General features: G+C 47.3%; 9 protein-coding genes across 9 annotated transcripts; 4 read left to right on the top strand and 5 right to left on the bottom strand.

Moving 5' to 3' along the window:
* Positions 1-184: 184 nt before the first annotated feature.
* On the bottom strand, positions 185-960 carry N7483_011668 (spliceosome assembly protein PRP11; the record flags this gene model as incomplete). The annotated part of the gene is made up of 2 exons (XM_057095095.1): positions 185-880; positions 949-960. The coding sequence occupies 2 exons, from the start codon at positions 958-960 to the stop codon at positions 185-187; spliced, it is 708 nt and encodes a 235-aa protein (XP_056941066.1).
* A 203-nt stretch (positions 961-1163) lies between these two features.
* On the top strand, positions 1164-3262 carry N7483_011667 (uncharacterized protein; the record flags this gene model as incomplete). Its single annotated transcript, XM_057095094.1, has 4 exons — positions 1164-1332; positions 1391-1838; positions 1905-1995; positions 2060-3262. The coding sequence occupies 4 exons, from the start codon at positions 1164-1166 to the stop codon at positions 3260-3262; spliced, it is 1911 nt and encodes a 636-aa protein (XP_056941065.1).
* Positions 3263-3566: 304 nt separating this feature from the next.
* N7483_011666 (uncharacterized protein) lies at positions 3567-4638 on the top strand (the record flags this gene model as incomplete). The annotated part of the gene is made up of 4 exons (XM_057095093.1): positions 3567-3683; positions 3802-4088; positions 4121-4499; positions 4555-4638. The coding sequence occupies 4 exons, from the start codon at positions 3567-3569 to the stop codon at positions 4636-4638; spliced, it is 867 nt and encodes a 288-aa protein (XP_056941064.1).
* A 106-nt stretch (positions 4639-4744) lies between these two features.
* N7483_011665 (uncharacterized protein) lies at positions 4745-5239 on the top strand (the record flags this gene model as incomplete). The annotated part of the gene is made up of 3 exons (XM_057095092.1): positions 4745-4866; positions 4935-5150; positions 5215-5239. 3 exons carry the CDS (start codon positions 4745-4747, stop codon positions 5237-5239), a joined length of 363 nt encoding a protein of 120 aa, XP_056941063.1.
* Positions 5240-5982: 743 nt separating this feature from the next.
* Positions 5983-8216, bottom strand: N7483_011664 (putative C6 finger domain protein; the record flags this gene model as incomplete). The annotated part of the gene is made up of 3 exons (XM_057095091.1): positions 5983-6851; positions 6939-7323; positions 7497-8216. The coding sequence occupies 3 exons, from the start codon at positions 8214-8216 to the stop codon at positions 5983-5985; spliced, it is 1974 nt and encodes a 657-aa protein (XP_056941062.1).
* A 1897-nt stretch (positions 8217-10113) lies between these two features.
* On the bottom strand, positions 10114-11038 carry N7483_011663 (putative formin binding protein; the record flags this gene model as incomplete). The annotated part of the gene is made up of 2 exons (XM_057095090.1): positions 10114-10953; positions 11015-11038. The coding sequence occupies 2 exons, from the start codon at positions 11036-11038 to the stop codon at positions 10114-10116; spliced, it is 864 nt and encodes a 287-aa protein (XP_056941061.1).
* A 337-nt stretch (positions 11039-11375) lies between these two features.
* N7483_011662 (D-mandelate dehydrogenase-like dehydrogenase) lies at positions 11376-12626 on the bottom strand (the record flags this gene model as incomplete). Its single annotated transcript, XM_057095089.1, has 5 exons — positions 11376-11474; positions 11549-11788; positions 11847-12250; positions 12310-12524; positions 12574-12626. The coding sequence occupies 5 exons, from the start codon at positions 12624-12626 to the stop codon at positions 11376-11378; spliced, it is 1011 nt and encodes a 336-aa protein (XP_056941060.1).
* Positions 12627-13432: 806 nt separating this feature from the next.
* N7483_011661 (putative cell cycle control protein (Cwf19)) lies at positions 13433-15614 on the bottom strand (the record flags this gene model as incomplete). The annotated part of the gene is made up of 2 exons (XM_057095088.1): positions 13433-14254; positions 14310-15614. The coding sequence occupies 2 exons, from the start codon at positions 15612-15614 to the stop codon at positions 13433-13435; spliced, it is 2127 nt and encodes a 708-aa protein (XP_056941059.1).
* A 259-nt stretch (positions 15615-15873) lies between these two features.
* N7483_011660 (putative ATP binding protein) lies at positions 15874-17151 on the top strand (the record flags this gene model as incomplete). The annotated part of the gene is made up of 2 exons (XM_057095087.1): positions 15874-15913; positions 15986-17151. 2 exons carry the CDS (start codon positions 15874-15876, stop codon positions 17149-17151), a joined length of 1206 nt encoding a protein of 401 aa, XP_056941058.1.
* Positions 17152-17470: the final 319 nt, after the last annotated feature.

Raw genomic sequence — 17470 nt, 5'->3', positions numbered from 1 at the left:
TGATAGCCATATAATCAATAAGCCACCAAGCCACGAGGATATCATTTTGATTATGCTTGCGATGAAAGTGTACATAAAAAGGAAGCTTGTTGTAATAGCACCCAGAAACGCCTAGCTCCAGTCCTTGCCATAGAAAACCGTCCTCGTCTTTTGTAGCAGGATACCACGATTGATCTCAAAAATTTCATGTCCGCATAGGTGCCAATCCGGGAACACCACTAAATCTCTCCTCACGTTCAGTCTTGAACATGATCTGTACCCAAAACTCCTTGCTATCCTCATCAAACCAGGTCCAATACCGTCCCTCGCGTCGATCGACTTCCTTCGCCTGGAGCTTGAATCCACAGGACTGATATGGCTCTGCAGCCACAATGAGGTACTGGAAGTTCTTATCTGGGTCGTCGACCTTCTGCTCAAAAGCAGACATGAAGCGTACTCTTGGGGCCACGCCGGGGGTAATCTCCTGATATTGTAATTGAAACAACAGGCCCGTTTGGCGGGTCAAGGGGTCTCGAATCTTTGTAATCTTGTAACCAGGTCGTCCAATTTTGATAGTCTGTTTCTTCACTTGCACTCCCATAGCACCGGGAAGAGATGAGGGATCTTGATTCTTTCCTTCGCGTTGTTCGCGCGCGGCACGTCGGGCGAGGTTGGTTTGATGCTTCTTGCCCTGGGTGTGGGCGAGGTATGAACCGTCATTTTGGTGGACTGTGAGACAGAGACGACACTCAAAGCTTCCAACGTGGTTCTTGAAGAAATAGGGGTCCTTGTCAAGGTCGATTGACTCGAGGGCAAGCTTGCGCAGACGCTCGCGACGGTCCGCATTGGTTGCGGAGCGGTCAGCAACACCACCACCACCGAATTTGGATCCTGCGCGGTTCTGAGACGTGTTAGATATTAAATGAAGGAAACTAATCAGAAGATAAATGGGTTCGTCAACCAACACACCTGGTAATCCATTGTGATGTCGTCGTCGAGAAAGATGATGTAGGAAATCTGCGTGTTGGAGATAACGGCAGAGATGGGCAGAATTGGGTGTGTTATGTAAGCAGGTATATTTCCTGAGACTCAAATCGCATGAACTTCGAAGTTATTTCAGAGTGTATACTTCTTATTGATCAGATCAGAAATTGAGCCTCTGTCACGTCAGTAACCGTCTCATCATGAGTGCCGCAAAAATTGGCCAACGCCGGTCCTTTGACGGCCACCTATGCACAATACGTTATGTGGGCAGCGTGCAAGGCACCACGGGCGACTGGTTAGGTGTCGAGTGGGACGACCCATCTCGAGGCAAACATGCAGGAGAGCATAAGGGGGTTCGCTATTTCACATGTAAGAAGCGAATACCCCGATATAATTCTGTCTGTACATTGGCGCTGACACTACTCAGGCAAGAACAACCACCCCACGGCGGGGTCTTTTGTCCGCCCATCCAGGCCATCTGAGCTACCACGGAGTTTCCTGGAAGCTTTGCATGAGAAATATGCATCTGAATTTGAGGAGCGGAAGATAAAAGATGGAAATTCCAGCACTGGTTCAAATCCAAAAGCTATCGAAATCAGTGGTAAAGTAGTCGAAGAAGTTGGATTCGACAAGATCCGTAAGCAGCTTGCGGAACTCGAAGAGCTGCGAATTGTTCTACTGGATGGGTTACGCATTGCTGGTGTTCTTTCGTCCTTTGAGCAGCCAATAAGTTCTGTTCGGGAGGCGGCCCCCAAGATTGCTGAAACCTGCCCAAAGATTATCGAATTAGACCTCAGCCGCAGTCTGTTGAACTCATGGCGTGATGTATGGGAAATTTGCAACCAGCTGAAGCAACTGAAAAGGTTGCGAGTGAAGTGAGTCCCAACAGAACTTGTGCTAAATAATTATGACCTTGTTCGTAAATTCTGACGTTGCCATAGTGGAAATCGATTCCAGCCCCTGGAAGAGGGCCTGGTATTCAACGGAATCACTGAATTGCACTTAGAGGAGACCCTTCTCACATGGGAGGAAGTATGCATCTCTTTTGAGGATCTGATTGCTTCAAGCCAATACATGCTAACATCGGAACTTGCAGATCGCTGCTGTGGCATCCAGATTCCCAGCACTCACGAATCTGATATTATCGGGCAACCAATTAACGTCCACGACATGTCAACTACCAGACTCCATCACCTCACTGATCTTGGAAAACAATGACATTGAATCAATATCATCGCTACGTAGTTTGGCCAAACTTCCCAATCTCAGTCACTTATCGTTGCGAGCAAACAATATCAGTGCTATTCTGGACGGCTCAAACGATACGACCCCCGATTTCCATTTCCCAGAAGCTCTTTACTCTCTTGACGTCTCTCGAAACAACATCACATCCTGGAAATTCCTCAATCACCTCGCAACTCTCTTTCCAGGCATCAAGTCCCTTCGGATATCAGGCAATGCACTCTACGATCAACCTCCTCTTTCACCATCAATTGCAGCCGCCACATCTACGCTGGGTGCTTCCAAGCCTATGACCGTAGACGAGGCTTTTATGCTGACACTATCTCGCTTTCCTTCAACTCTCCGCACTCTCAACTACAGCACAATCTCGCCGCAAGATCGTTCCAATGCAGAGATGTACTACCTCTCTTTAATTGGCAAGGAACTTTCCGCTACCTCTGAAGAAGAAGAAAGTTCTATTCTCGTTAATCACCCTCGGTATTCAGAGCTATGTGATCTATATGGCGAACCGAGAGTTACAAGAGCGATTCAATCCGACGGCTCCGGTACTAGAATCATTCACCCTCACTCTGTTGCTGCCCGGCTTGTCAAAATGGCATTTTACCTACACCGACCAGGGTCCAGCAATCCTCATTCTCAGCACCAATTATCTGTTAAGGAAATTCCAAATTCGTTCAACACATACCAAGTGAAGGCGCTGGTCTCGCGACTCTTTACACTCCCTCCATACAGTTTCAAACTGGTTTGGGAAACAGATGAGTGGGATCCAGTGGCTAAGGCAACCGTTGACGAGGAAGACTGGGCAGAGGATAGTGAGGATGAGATGCCGCAGCAAGAGTCTCCTGTTGAATCATCGACGCAGGAGAATTCGAGCCGTTTTGTGCGCCGGGAAGTTGAATTGGTGGACTCGACGAGGGATATCGGATTCTTGTTTCAGGGTGTGACAGGCGAAGCGAAGGTTCGGGTTGAGGTTTCAGAAACAGAAAGCCCATATATCCCTGGTGATAAAGTGGAAGGGCTGAAGTTGGCTAGCGCTACTCCGGTCCTGGCGTCATAGGTACTAAGATCTAGACAGATCATACTGCCCAGGCGGAGCCCTATCGCTATTACAATGTGACAAGCTAGATCCGAAACGAACAAAAAGGTCCCGATCATACTTCCAGATGTGGCTAGCTGAATCTAAATTCCGTCTGGACTCCATTTCGGACTCCCTGATCAATTCCGTCATGATCCATCCCCGCTTCAACCCCACTTCATCATTTCTTTATTCAAAGTAATTTTCTACTGTATTTTCACATACCAAAATTGAAGCCCCGGAAGACGGTTTCCTAAGGAATCCTTTTGGGACAGGATCGCAAGGCATGTTGTCCACAAGGGGTTCAACCTGGGGGAAGATCGACTTTGCCCATGGCGAACAAGATGTTTACAACTCGTCCACCAATCCCAATGGGATTGTCAGCTTTGCAAATGCTGAAAATGTAACTTTTTGCAATCTGTCTTGGGAATGAGGACACTGCTGATAACCAAAGTGGCTGATGCATGATGATCTGTCGGAGTATTTGAACGAAAAGGTACATAAAAAAAGAAAAAGAAAAGTCAGCTCAGCTGGCTATGACTAACTATTCAAAGAGCTTTGACAGGCAGTGCTGTGCCTATGGTGAAGGCTACACGGGGACTCTAAGACTGCGATCAGCGATGGCGAAGCACCTCAACGCTCACTTCAATCCATTCACACGGATTGATGCAGAGGAGGTGAACTTTGCGTCTGGAGTGACAAGCCTGAATGAACTATGCGCTTTTCTCTTATGTAACCCCAATGACTCTATCCTATTAGTTGGCCCAGTGTATGGGGCCTTTCATCGAGATCTCACCACCAGGACTAGGTAAGCAGGATCCAATGAATGTTTCCCGACAGCCTGAGACTGATCAGTATTCTTCCAAGCGTACACCTAGAATACATACACGTTGGAGACAAAGACCAATTCTTGCCTGAAAGCGTCGCTGCTATCGAGGCCGGATTTGAAGCTGCGAAAGCGAGAGGAAGATCCATCAAAGCATTAATCATATGCAACCCGCACAATCCTCTTGGACGCTGCTACCCTAGGGAAACTTTAGTCGGGCTTCTTCGTCTATGTGCGTCAAAAGGTATTCATCTAGTCAGCGACGAAATTTATGCGCTATCGGTCTACACGCGATACGACAGGCCGTCTGAAACATTTACATCTGTTCGCTCAATTGATTTCAATGGTCTGATCGACCCAGATCAGGTTCATGTTCTTTATGGGATGTCAAAGGTAGATCCAAGGGAGCTCTGAAACCGAAAAGATCCATGGTACTGACTTTAAACAGGATTTTGGCGCAGGTGGAATGCGATTGGGCTGCATGGTCTCGCAAAATGATGAATTTAATAACGCGATACGAGCGCTTTGGTGAGATGGATATCTGGACAAGCACTGGAGAGCCATAGGAAGCTAATTAAATATCATATTTTAGCCGCTTTTCCTCTCCGTCTCAATTTTCTATGAGCCTGGCAGCAAAAATGTTGGAGGATCAGGAGTTTATTGGAAAGTTCTTACAGAAATCCCACACCCTTCTCCTTCAGAACCGCTTGTTAGCAGAAGAACTTCTAAGACAGGCCGGCATCGGCTTCCACGACAAAGGGTATGAGAAAGATGTCCCATTTCCAATTTTCAAGTCATTCGGTAATCTAACCTCAAAAACTGCAACAGAAACGCAGGCTTGTTCATGTGGATTGATTTGAGTGCACATCTTCGGATTGAAACTGCTCAGGGGGATGGATGGGCTGCTGAGAGACTGCTCTCTCGGCGCTTGGAGATGGGAGGCGTCATTATGTCCACTGGTGAGCAATATCATGCCCCGGAAGCAGGGTGGTTTCGACTTGTGTTTTGCGTGAGCGAAGAAACCCTGAGGGAGGGCATTCGAAGGTTAGTTTTGTTCTAACTATGTCCCGAAGCTTTGCAAGAGTCTATACTAACAATTAAGTCGTAGAATATCCGCTCTTTTAACGGTGTAACCGGGTCGAGCTTTCTATAGTTAATTGTGGCATTATCTCCAGGGCTGTTGTATCGGACCTTCAATGAAAAAGATTCCCGCGGTCAACAAATGGAACTTGAATGTGACAACAAACATATCAAGCCTGAGACAGATGACGCAAATAGTTGAAGAAAAGGACATAAAGGTTCAAGTTTGCATAATACTACTAGCCCCGTCTCCAAGTATCTCACTAATACTCCGAGTTCATGCATCTCTACACTGGCCATAGCATTGTAAATTCCCAGACGCCATAAAAATAAGCTTAGAAAATAATCATATCTGAAGAGAGTTCATTTGTTTGGATATTTTGGACTATCGACTGATCAACGTAAATCATCCAACTGCATACAGTTGGGACGCGCAGGGTATGGAAACGCCTGGACTATGGGAAGCGACATATGCACAAGAAACAAGGTAGAGACTTCGTCCGGGGGGAAAGAAAAGGCCACAAACGCCATATTGCTTCACTCGCTCGCTGCCCGGTCCCCCGAACCCCATTTGAAGTTTAAAAAAAAGCAAATCAAGAGAAAGAAAACAAGGAACCAAAAAATACAAGTAGCGCCTATCAAGGTCACTAAACGCCTGAGCCATGATGCTATTTGGGAATATGGAGCACAAGTGGTAGTCTGTGAAACTAAGCACACATGTCGCCAAAACAGGAAACACGAATGCAACATTTACACCAGACAAAGCAGAGAGGATCTTCGTATCAAGTGTGATCAATTACTCGCGAGCAACCCACCACGAGCGAACTGCCATGCAACAAATTCGCTTGTAGATCTGGGTAGTACCCTTGCCCTCAGCCTCTTCCTCAATGAACTTCTGCGCGACAAAGAGTTTGGTGCCGGACTCTTTCTCATTCGTGCCTCCCACTTTCGGTAAGCTATTGGGGAAATCCGTCCATCGTTGTCCCAAGTGTCGCGCAATGGCGATGGAATAGATGATATCACGGTTTTCATATGTATCAAGTAATTGGCGACAGCGTCCGAGAGTGTCATCAATTTCTTTTGCCGAGCTCGCTTCGTTATCGTGCATTGTGAGGAATGAACCAATCTCACCCCAGAAATCTATCTGCCGAGCCAGGAATTGATCGGGTTGATTAGGTGGGTTGGCAGCCTCCATGCCCATCGCACGAGATAAAGAGTTATGATCCAGATGGTTCCAGCTCAGAAGAGCTTCAACAGCGGTCAAACGAGCGGCCGCAGCAGTCAAATTCCAATCCTGTCCAAATTGTCCATTTTCTGGAAGCTGTGTTTGTGCTTGACGACACAATAACATACTCCTCCAAATAATAGACGCTTCAAAGCTCTCCAGACGAGCCAGAGTGTTGCCATCGCTGAGGTTCCAGTCATTGAACGCATTAATCAACGCAGAATAATCTGCCATGAGCTGATTATCCGCCATCAAAACTGAGAGTGCCTTGTCGGAGTACCATCGAACTTCCAGGAGCTTATCAATAGCAGGTGCATATGTGGCGAGGAACACAGCTTGGATTTCTTCGAGTCGGCCAGCGGGGAGGCTTGTGATAGGGTGAGGGGGAGGAGGGGCAATTCCTCTTAGGGAGAGCAGGTCATTGACATGAAGATTTTTTGCTAGAAGCAGCTGTTAGCACATTTTGAAATTTGCAAACAAACTATAGGTGACCGAATGTGAAGAAATCAAACTTATCCAAATCATACCTTTGTAAGAAGGTTCAGGGTTCTGGTGCCCTGTCTCATGAGAAACCTGCATGGTGGGTGTTTGGGTATTGCTCAAGCCAATCGAGGTATCAACAGAGGTTCGGTGATCAATTTGGTGATCAGTGGAGGTGCTAGGTGATTCGGAGTGAAGGGATGGCGCAAATGGTTGTGAGGAAGCGGGCATATACCCAGGGGGGGCAGAGGGGTATGATGGCACAGAGGTAGCAGGAGGGCCTTGGGGATTGACGACCAAAGATGGCGGCGGATTAGGTGCAGGTTGGATGGCCGAAGGAGCTGATGCGGTAGGTCGAAAAACGGGATCGTAGCCTAAACACTCACGTTTGCTTTTCACGCAATTTCGACAAACAGGGTGTCCTTCGTCGCACTAATATAAAAAATTAGATCGAAGGGAATGTTACGCGTAAATAAAAAAAAAGTAAAACAGAAAAAACGGTAATCCAGTAAAAGCGGAAGTGGAATAAAACGATGGCGGGGTCTGCGGGCACAAGCGAGGTCCGCGCCCCGCGCAGTATCAAATCTCCAACTCAAAGAACGTACCTTAATTCGACGCTTACGACAAGTTAAACACCCGGTTTTTGTACGGCGCTTGACTTCCTTTTTATGTCGCCCACCTGAGAGCATCTGGTTGGGATCTCCTGCGTGTGGGTACTGCATTTGCCCATCTTGACTCATACCAGATTGAGATACGTTGGAGGGATAACCAGTCATATACTGGCCCATTGATGACATTGGTGGCATGGGGGATCCAATCGGGGCTTGCGGCATCTGACCGGGCTGACCCTGACCATTGTTTCCAGAGTTTGAATTGACAGTTGAGAAGCCAGAGTTGTGATACATATCCGGGCTCTGTTGGTAACTTTGCTGAGGTTGCGCTTGGAACTGATGCTGGGACTGCGCCTGAGGAGACTGATGATGGAGATTTGACTGTTGCGACTGATGATTATGGGTGTATTGGTATCCATTCGATGTCGCGTCGTAATGCGATGATCCATTCATAGACCCAGGCCCGCTGTTGCCTGGTTCTACAGATCCGGTATGGGAGTCGTGGTGTGTGCCAAAATGGCTGTCATCAAACGTATGGTCGTCATCCATGGTAGGAATATCAGTTCCAATTGCTGGCAAAGTGGAGTCAAAGGATGGTAAAGTTGTATCAATGGCGGGAAGCGACAAATCTTCTGCGGAAGTAGAGCCGATTGAAGGAAGCGCGGTATCGAACGAGGTGAAACCAGCATCCACGAGTGACTGAGACGTATCCATCGGGGGAGAGAATGGTCAATGCTTGGGAGTGCGTGATCCATTGAATGCGCAGTAGTATTTGGCACAGGCGTAGTTTCGCCGATTTCCTCCGTATGATTGTTTATGCCTGGTAGCTCCATTTTGACGGTCTGTGGTGCAGATTCACTGTGGTGAGGAGGTTCGAGTGGAGATTCAAGTTGAGATTCAAGTTGATGCTCGCTGGTCGCTTCTGGTGGAGGATTCAATTCTGGAACTTGTGGCCCGGTCTGCTCTGCGGGTTGCTGGTGCTGATCATTCTGCGGAGGCTGTGTCACTGGCGCTGGGGAGTCTACCGCCAGATTGGCCGTTTCGTCCGGCTTAGGATCGGTTGTTGGCTCCGCCATCTCTCCTATGCCAACCCCTCTATCTTCAAATCACGGTCGCCTGTGTAGTTTATCGTATCGGAAAAGCTGTAGCGATAGTCGCGCTAATTTGGTAGAGCCGACAAGGAGGTCAAAGGTCGTGCAGTTTGTCGAGCGTAGGCGACACACCAGATCGAACTGACTGTGAGTGATAAATCATTTATTCACTGCGCTCTAGAAGAAAACAACAAAAATATTAGTCGACGGGTTTTCATGTGAATTGACCTGCATCTAATAGTGACAATGCCCCCCCCCTAAAGTCAAGTGGGCTTTCTCAAAATGCCAACAAGCACATGGAAACCAAACGAGGACACCACGACAGGATGTTGACAACATCTACTCTATGCAGAAATTCCCGGCGGTCTCCAACCCCAGTTGAATGTGACAAAACGAATCCCGGGCACAATTCAAGTTCAATAAAATCGTAGGATCCCACAGGATCTTGCATATCTCAAGACCTTGCTGACAAAAATTTCGGTGGCCGATCGGGATTCATTTGTCGCATTCTTCTGGAATCAGGCCCCGGACCAATTTCGCCCAAAGCCTCGATTGTATGGACTCCTCTGACCGCCAATCGAATATGACACTGTGGGTTATATCCATTTGCGAAAGGTCCTGGCCTCGAGGGTGGGGAGGAGATAGTCCGGGGATCCTGCGCGCTTTTCGGCGACGATGCGACTTGGGGAGGACCAAGTTGATTGATAATATAGGGGACTCGATTGCTAGGAGAATCAGTAAACTCACCGAATAAAGTCACTTAAGAGAAAATAGGTAAGGGCATGCGCATGTGGGGGTGTGGTGTAAGGAAGAGATGCGCGAAGTTGGAGAGGAACCAAAGGAGCTTTCTTTTCCGGCGAAGTCTCCGCTCTAGAGAAAAAAAAAATTATTGGGGTGGCAACTGTATAGATGAACAGCATCAACAGACTAGATGAATTATCGTTTTGAATTGAATTTCTTTTAATTTATTCTTTAGATTTGGTAAAGTAGGGCAAATTTGTCCATAATGAAGATTTAAGTTGCCCTAGAAAAAAAAAGTGGTGCTGGGCTATGTATACCTCAAGTTCTTGAGGTTCAAATCTATGTAGAAACAGCTTAAACCTGCTAGATATTCTGCACTCATACTAAGTTGTAACTTGAACACTTGAGTGCATGTGCATAGTAGCCTCCACCTGGGCAGGGATCAATGATATCCCCTTTGATAAATCCAGTTAAATCAACGAAACTTGGTTAATTCTATCTTGTCATTCCAACCAGTCGCAATAACTCATTATTGGATATACCGGCCCTTTAAGTGTATCCGTAGAGACTAAAAATCAAACCAGCAGGGGTGGCAAGCGCTCATGTAACTTAAGATAGTAATGGCCATGTTGACAAAGAATGGAATGAAGACGCTGCTTGCTTTTTGTCAACTGGTGTTTTCCCACGTGAACTTCGCAAGTTAGTATACTGCCGATTGATCAATGAACTGGGGAAATGAGAATCATATTATTTGTAAAATTGTATCGTCATATCGCAGCTTATTTCCTCATGACCTTTGATTTGCGCTTTTTGAAAACAACGCCAGAACCCTCGTCACTCGGCGGGGCTGCGCTCACAGGAGGAACAGAAGAATCATCAGCTTCCTCTGCCTTGACGGGAGCTGAGCTGCCTTCTTCTGAGACTGGTGCTATTGATGATTTTGAGTCGGTATTCTCATCTTTCGTCTTGGGGAGAGTCCCGGTTTCTTCTTTAACCTCCTCTGCTTGGATAGCTGGTGTTTCTGTTTTGGCCTTTTTCAAGTCCTTTGTAGACGCGAGTAGAGCGTCCAGGTCCCCATCATCCTCGTCCTGCACACCAGGATAAATCTTCATCCTTGATCCCCACCCTTTGCTCACATACTCCGGAATTTCCTCATCTTCTTCACCTTCAAGCTTGCGTTTGCGAACCCCGATCGATTTCGCCCCCTCTGAGTCCAAATTGGTCACCGAGAGTGTTTGCCATTCTCCGGCTAATGCCATCTCGGCCCGATATTCCTGGGGAATAGCCACCCCCATTTCAACAAGCTGCGCCATTTGCTTCTTCCTATCTTCCACACTGACTGGTCTCTCAGCTGGGGCAGCGGATTGTTTCGTAGGTGCAGGCGCGGGTGTTTTGGAATCGGTCTTGGACTCGGAGGCTCCGCCAGAGATGGCCTGTCGCAACCTTTCTACCTCACTCTTGGCGCGCTGTGTCTCTCGCTGCTGATTTTCATTATTCTTATGGATGTCGCGCAGGAAGCGCTTGAGGTTGCCTTGGTGTTTGGGGCTTGCTTCATGTTGAGTCTTTTCGAAAGCCGTGTCGCGAATGAAGATCTTGCATTGCTTGCACCAGTGGCGCGGCTGAAATAGAAGATATAAATGTTAGTAAACACACTTTATTCAAGCAAGATAGCACACTTACCGCGGATTTCCAGTATTCGGCCATGATATATTGCTGGTGAGATGGTTGACGGAAGACAGTAAGAATACTCAAGTGTTGTCGTGTATCACCGATCATTGGTCTGTTACTCCTACCGCCCAGTCTACTTCTGTCTACCATTCTTCTCTATTGGTCTTTTCACTGACCGCCCCTTATATTCTGCCGCTTTTTTCTATCCAAACTGATAACTAGTTAAGTGAACTAACTATATCTCCAAGGCTACTTAGTAGGCAATCAATGTGCAATAATACTATTTCATACTAATAAACATTTCAATCTTCGGATGACGCCATTTCTGGAATCTATGTCGATATATAGCGGGGAAATGTACACTAATCAAATCTCACAGATCGGCCTGCTCTGCAACGGGGCTCTTGAGCTTGCCCGTCTCGATGCCAAGTCGAATGTTCTCAATAGTCCACTCTTCCATCGAGGTAATAGTCTGAGCAAAAAGAATTAGCAATTATGAGTCGGCTCTAGAATTCAAATCCTGCATTATGAATTTCTCAAACTCACCTCAATAGTCCATGTACCCATATGGGGAACCAAGACAACCTTATGGTTGTCCAAAAGTCCCGGGTGGATCGTGGGCTCTTCCTCGAAGACATCGAGACCAGCAGAGAAAACCTTGCCACTATCGAGGGCCTCAACGAGGGCAGCCTCATCAATGACAGCGCCACGAGCAGTGTTCACAACAACAACACCATCCTTCATCTTCGCAAACTCAGCCTTGCTAATGATGTGACGAGTATTTTTCTAAAACATGATATCAGTCCCGGGACTATCCAAAAGTCTTGCTTGTTATGCAACTCACATTCAACGGCAGATTCAAGCTGATCACATCACTGGTCGAGAGTAACTCATCGAATGTCACATACTGAGCTCCACCAGAAAGCTCCTCACTCAACTGACGACGGTTATGGTAGATCACCTTCATGCCAAACGCCTCGGCCTTTTTCTTCAAGTTCCGCCCAATACCACCCATTCCCAAGATTCCCAGAACTTTACCCTGAGGATCGTGTCCAAGAGCTGCTGTTCCACGCCATTTCCCTTGACGCAGGGCATGCATACCAGAATTGAAGTTTCGTAAAGCACCAAGGATGAGGAACATACTCACATCAGCAGTGGCATCGTCCACAGCTGTGGGGACATTGGAAACCCGAATAATTGGGTTACGTGTGCTACACGCGTGAACATCAATCTGGTCATAACCAGCTCCTATGGACGAAAATATCAGCGCTGTTTCCGTCAGATACACAGTCCTGAAGGTCGCCTACCACAAGAAGCAATGTATTTCAAAGAGCTTGGAAGGGCGTTGACAAGCTCCTCATCAATCAATCCAGTGATACTGATGGAATGAAAGGTTCGATAAACAGCAATGACGCCATCATACTTTCCAGCGCGGCATTCTTGGAGGAACTCGGTTCGGTTGGTTGCGGTGCAATTGACCAATTCTCCGACTTCGCTGAGAGCGTTCCAAGCTTTATGCGCACTAATATTGTGTCAGCATTGATTTATGGGCTTTCGTTCAAAGAGCATACAAGTCAATCTCTCCCAAGAGCAGGATCTTGGTACCAGGGTTGGCAGAGCCCATTATTGTAGATTGATGTAGTACAAGGTGCGATGTGTATCTGTCGGGTGTTTGTTAGCGAAAGCTTAAAGATTCTTTGATCTTACTATGAGATAATATCATATCTTAAATGTGAGAGCAGTCCTGATATATCAATTGCACAAGCGCAATGGATTGCTGGGCACCGGGAAATCTACTAGTTTTGGAAAATACTCCAAAAGAGGGGCGCTCACCGACAGATACTTGAATTGATTTGCAGACAATTATTATCTGACTGGCTGCAATGAGATGTATAGAAGCTGGAAGTGCCTGGAAAGAGGAGTAGTCAACTTAAATTACAGAAAAAAAAGAAAAGAAACAATTGAGAATGACCAAGGAGAGGGAATGTCATCCAAGGGCGCAAGATAAGATGTGCCCCACGCAAGCTTATCGCGGACAGTTCTCCGAGTCTACGTGGGATGCACACCATTAAATCATGTAGATTCTCCAAGCAATACCGACCAGATCATGAGTAGATAGCATTTGCCTGTAGACAAGATAGCCCGTAGCAGTTAAATTGGGGGAAACTCAAGAGTCAACCTTGGAAGCGTATCCAAAGTTCGTTTACAGCTCTATGTTCGGAGCAATCCCGCGATCTTGATACATCGGGAAAGTATATGGATATCGGAAAACGTAAAAATCGTCCAATTGGCGATAATTTCAGCGGTATCATATTGATAGCTAACCCATTTTGTGCATATCATCCTTCGCCAGGAGTAGTGAAGCCTGCAGGGCTGCCACTACAAACCTGGTTCACCGAAGCATGTTCGCTTTGAAATGCCCTTTCCTCCTTATCCTTCAACCAAGATTCGTGTCCAATCAAACTTCCTCCAGCGTTTTCTGAAAGGTTCTACTCGTCGATCACTTCCGCGCTGCCAGCGACCCTGGCGTTTGACAACATCAGGGGCCGCATCGAGCATGCCACCAATGATTTCACGGGCAAATAGATCTCCACGAGGCCAGCGGTTCTCATCCTCAACAATGTGACCCAATCCACCATCCAATTCGAACCAGACATGGAAATAGGGCATTTCCTTGACCAAAGTTCGCCGGAAAGCAGATCTTCCCATTCCCTGCTTGGCCTTGGCGAGGGTATCGATAAGTTTGCGGTGCTGGGACCATTCAGACTCAGCACTGAGAATGGCTTCCTTGAAGAATGCAGGAGATGTTTCTCCAAGACTGTATGGAAGAGGGACCACTTCCATTGACGCATGGCGCTTGCGTTGTGGGTGAGCAGCATTTTCATAGAAGATCACATCGCGACCTTGATCATGATACATCCGCGTGAGACTCTTCATGAAGTTGCGGATCTCTTCCCATTCATCATCATCACATTCCATGAGATTGTTGCGGTGCTGAATGGGTACAATCGTAGCACCTCCTTCGCTAATCTCGGGCTCGGTAGGAAGTGTGAGGAACACCCTTGTCGCCAGGGAGACAACTGGTGCTGTCGGGGGAGTGTTTGTATCCTCGTGATGACAGAGCGGACAGTTATCCAAGATCTTGTTCAATTTGCGGAAGTCATTGGCTGTAGCATTTTTAATGTCAATCTCGGAGCGATGCACACGCTTTGCCAGCTTGGAGGCATTGTCGTCCATATATTCAAGTTCATTCTGTAAAAAAGTCAGATAAGTGGGCTTAGAACAGACGTGACAAGTTCGATTTTACCTCGAATTTACCATCACGCACAATGCGTTCAGCCAATCGTTTACCCTCTCCTCCTACTTGACCTCGAGTTTTCCGTTCTTCACGAACCATGTCTTCGATACTCATATCTTCATTTTCTTGAACCAAGCCTCTTTCGCGACCGCGCTTGTTGTCAATGGGCTTGACTTCATTTCGTGCGCCAGCCAGCATAGGATTATGTTGAACACCCAGCACCACCACGTCGGACTCTTTGCGATTAGACATAGCTGCTGCTGCGATGTTGTACTGCTCTTCAAGCTCTGCCGCGTTAGGGGCTTTCTTCAATTTAGCTTTCATCATCTGAGCCTTAAGTCGATTTAAAGCAGTGAGATCCAGAGGCTGAGTGGTATTGGCTGGGGGTACAGTGTCCATTTTTTGTCCCTGACCCTCAGCTCTGAGCTCATCTGCTGGGTCACGAATGTGTTCATGTGACGCTCGGTGGATGTCGTTCTTGAGCTTTCTTTCTTGGAACAGCTCTCCGCTCGGTTTGTCTTTACCCACGTAGGATTTGCCATAGGTCTTACGACGGTCCATCTCGACTTCCTCCTCACGCGCATCGTCAAATGAGCGGAGATCACCAAAGCGCTGCATCGCAATATCATCGACGTGTTTTCCAGTTTCTTCAGCCTCTCTGTAGACACCTTTAAGCTTCGTCATTCTCCATTGCGACCCTGTATCCCCAAATGTATAATCCACTTCATGCTGTGATGGTTTTTCTTGAACCTCCTCCGGAACTTTGCCTTCCTTAAGGTCCCGTAGATGGCTATTGAGCTCTTTGTCGTGAATCTTGAGGTCAAAATCAGCTTGAAGCATTGTAGGCTTTGCCGGTTCGTCGACTCGATTATCTCGGCGATTAACATATTCGACATCGAGAGCAGATGGTGCTTGCATCCAAGAGTCTCGCTTCAGGTCACTAGGCTCCTCTTGGACAATTGTCTTGGGTGCAGAAGACTCCTCTTCGTCGCGACTAGAGCGGTGTCGACGCTTCTGCGCGTGGTCGTCATCGTTTCCGTGGTCCGTCGAATGACGCGAGCGCTTGTGTCTGTGACTTTCCTCGTCCCGATAGCGGGACTCGCGATCTCTTTCACTTCCTCGTTCGCGGGATCGGGATGAATGGTGCCGGTGATGGTGGCTTGATTGATGATGACGATGATGTCGCGAGGAGCGTTCTCTACTGCGGTCGCGGTGACGGTCGCTATCGCGATCTCGGTGATGCCGATCGCGGCTACTCTTCTCCCTCTTCTCCTGGTCTTGCGCCAGGGATTTCTCAAAATCTTCTAGCGTCATTGTGTAGATAATTGTGTAAGGAGAAGAGTAAAAAAGCTCAGATGGAATGACGTTAATGCCGGGCGGTCCAGGCGCGGATCTTCCCCGCGACAAAAAAAAGAATTTCAGAAAAAAAGAGCTTCACCTCTTACACTCTTCTCCCACTTTTACCACATTCTACTTCCACAGATCTAACTAATCAATTTGGCTGAATATTCCTTTTGATTTGTATTTGGGCTCAAATTAACGTTTTCCTCCATTCTCAATAAACACCTTCAATATGTCGTCTCCAGTGTCCATTGTCTGCGTGGGCATGGCAGGTAAGGCGATCACCTTTTCTCTAAAGCTATTGAGCGTGGCGATAAGGATGATTGATTAATTGACCGCATTAGGTTCGGGTAAGACGACCTTCATGCAACGAATCAACTCTCATCTGCATTCGAATCAAAAAGTGCCTTATGTGATGAACCTTGACCCCGCGGTGCACTCGGTGCCATTTGACAGCAACATCGATATCCGGGATTCGATCAACTACAAGGAAGTCATGAAACAATACAACCTCGGTCCTAACGGTGGAATCTTGACATCACTCAACCTGTTCGCTACTAAGGTCGACCAAATCATTTCTCTACTGGAAAAGCGCACTGCTCCCAACCCAGAGAACCCCACCGCTAAGAAGATTGAACATATTCTGGTCGATACACCCGGACAGATTGAGGTCTTCGTGTGGAGTGCTTCTGGTAGCATCCTTCTGGAGACCCTTGCCTCCTCCTTCCCTACCGTGATCGCATACGTTATCGATACTCCTCGTGCTAGCTCGACCAGCACATTTATGAGCAACATGCTCTACGCCTGCAGTATTCTCTACAAAACTAAGCTTCCAATGATCTTGGTCTTCAACAAGACTGACGTTCAGGACGCCGAGTTTGCAAAGGAGTGGATGACTGATTTCGATAAATTCCAAGAATCTCTACGAAAAGAGGAAGAAGCGGGTGCCTTTGGATCCGAAGGTAGCGTCGCCGGTTTCGGAGGTGGAAGTGGATACATGGGATCACTGCTGAACAGCATGAGTTTGATGCTGGAGGAGTTCTACCGACACCTGAGCGTGGTTGGAGTGAGCTCTATGACCGGTGATGGAGTTGACGAGTTCTTTGAAGCGGTGGAAACCAAGCGACAGGAATTCGAGCGCGACTACAAGCCCGAGCTTGAGCGCAAGAAGAAGGAGCGAGAGGAAGATAAGGAGTCTCGACGGGAAGTCGAACTTGGCAAGTTGATGCAAGATATGAATGTCTCCGGGTCAAGCCGCGCAAAGGGCAAGAGTGCCGAGTCTGGGCCGGAAACCGTCAGTGAGGCGGAAGATGAAGAGGACGATATCATCAAGCGTGGACTTGCAGATGGCGAGGATGACAGTGAAGAAGAATATGTCGGGCCTCATGATGGCGACGATGAAAGTCTGTCCCAACGTTATCAGCAGGCTTTATCAGGCTCTAAGAGCGCTCCTTCCGATGCGGATAACAGCTTCGCCAGATACCTGCGCGCCAGCCAAATCAATCAATAAAAATCCTCAAATTCTCGTGGAAGGTTGATTGGGTATATGGAGTTGGAGGTGGCGCTATTTTGAACTATTAATTTATATGAAAGTCACGTTAAACAGCATTTGATGAAGATATTTGAATTGCATAAACCCTTTCTCATCCCATATTCTGGACGTCATTTGATAGCCTTTAATAATACTTGTGGCTTGTTTTCATTTCAATGACACAGGCACCAGGACAGATATCGCTATCGAGCATTATGAATTCGTAAAGACCAGAGCTCTGATCTCGACACTGACTCTCGGACGTGCATTATCTGGGGGATTAGGCAGAGTAAATGAA

Source organism: Penicillium malachiteum (genome assembly GCF_028827825.1).
Source record: "Penicillium malachiteum strain IBT 17515 chromosome Unknown utg000005l:1.0-9002435.0:326005.0-9005861.0, whole genome shotgun sequence".
NCBI classification, from domain to species: Eukaryota; Fungi; Ascomycota; class Eurotiomycetes; order Eurotiales; family Aspergillaceae; genus Penicillium; species Penicillium malachiteum.
The sequence above is the reverse complement of the archived record's forward strand: the minus strand, read 5'-3'. Positions and strand labels throughout refer to the sequence as shown.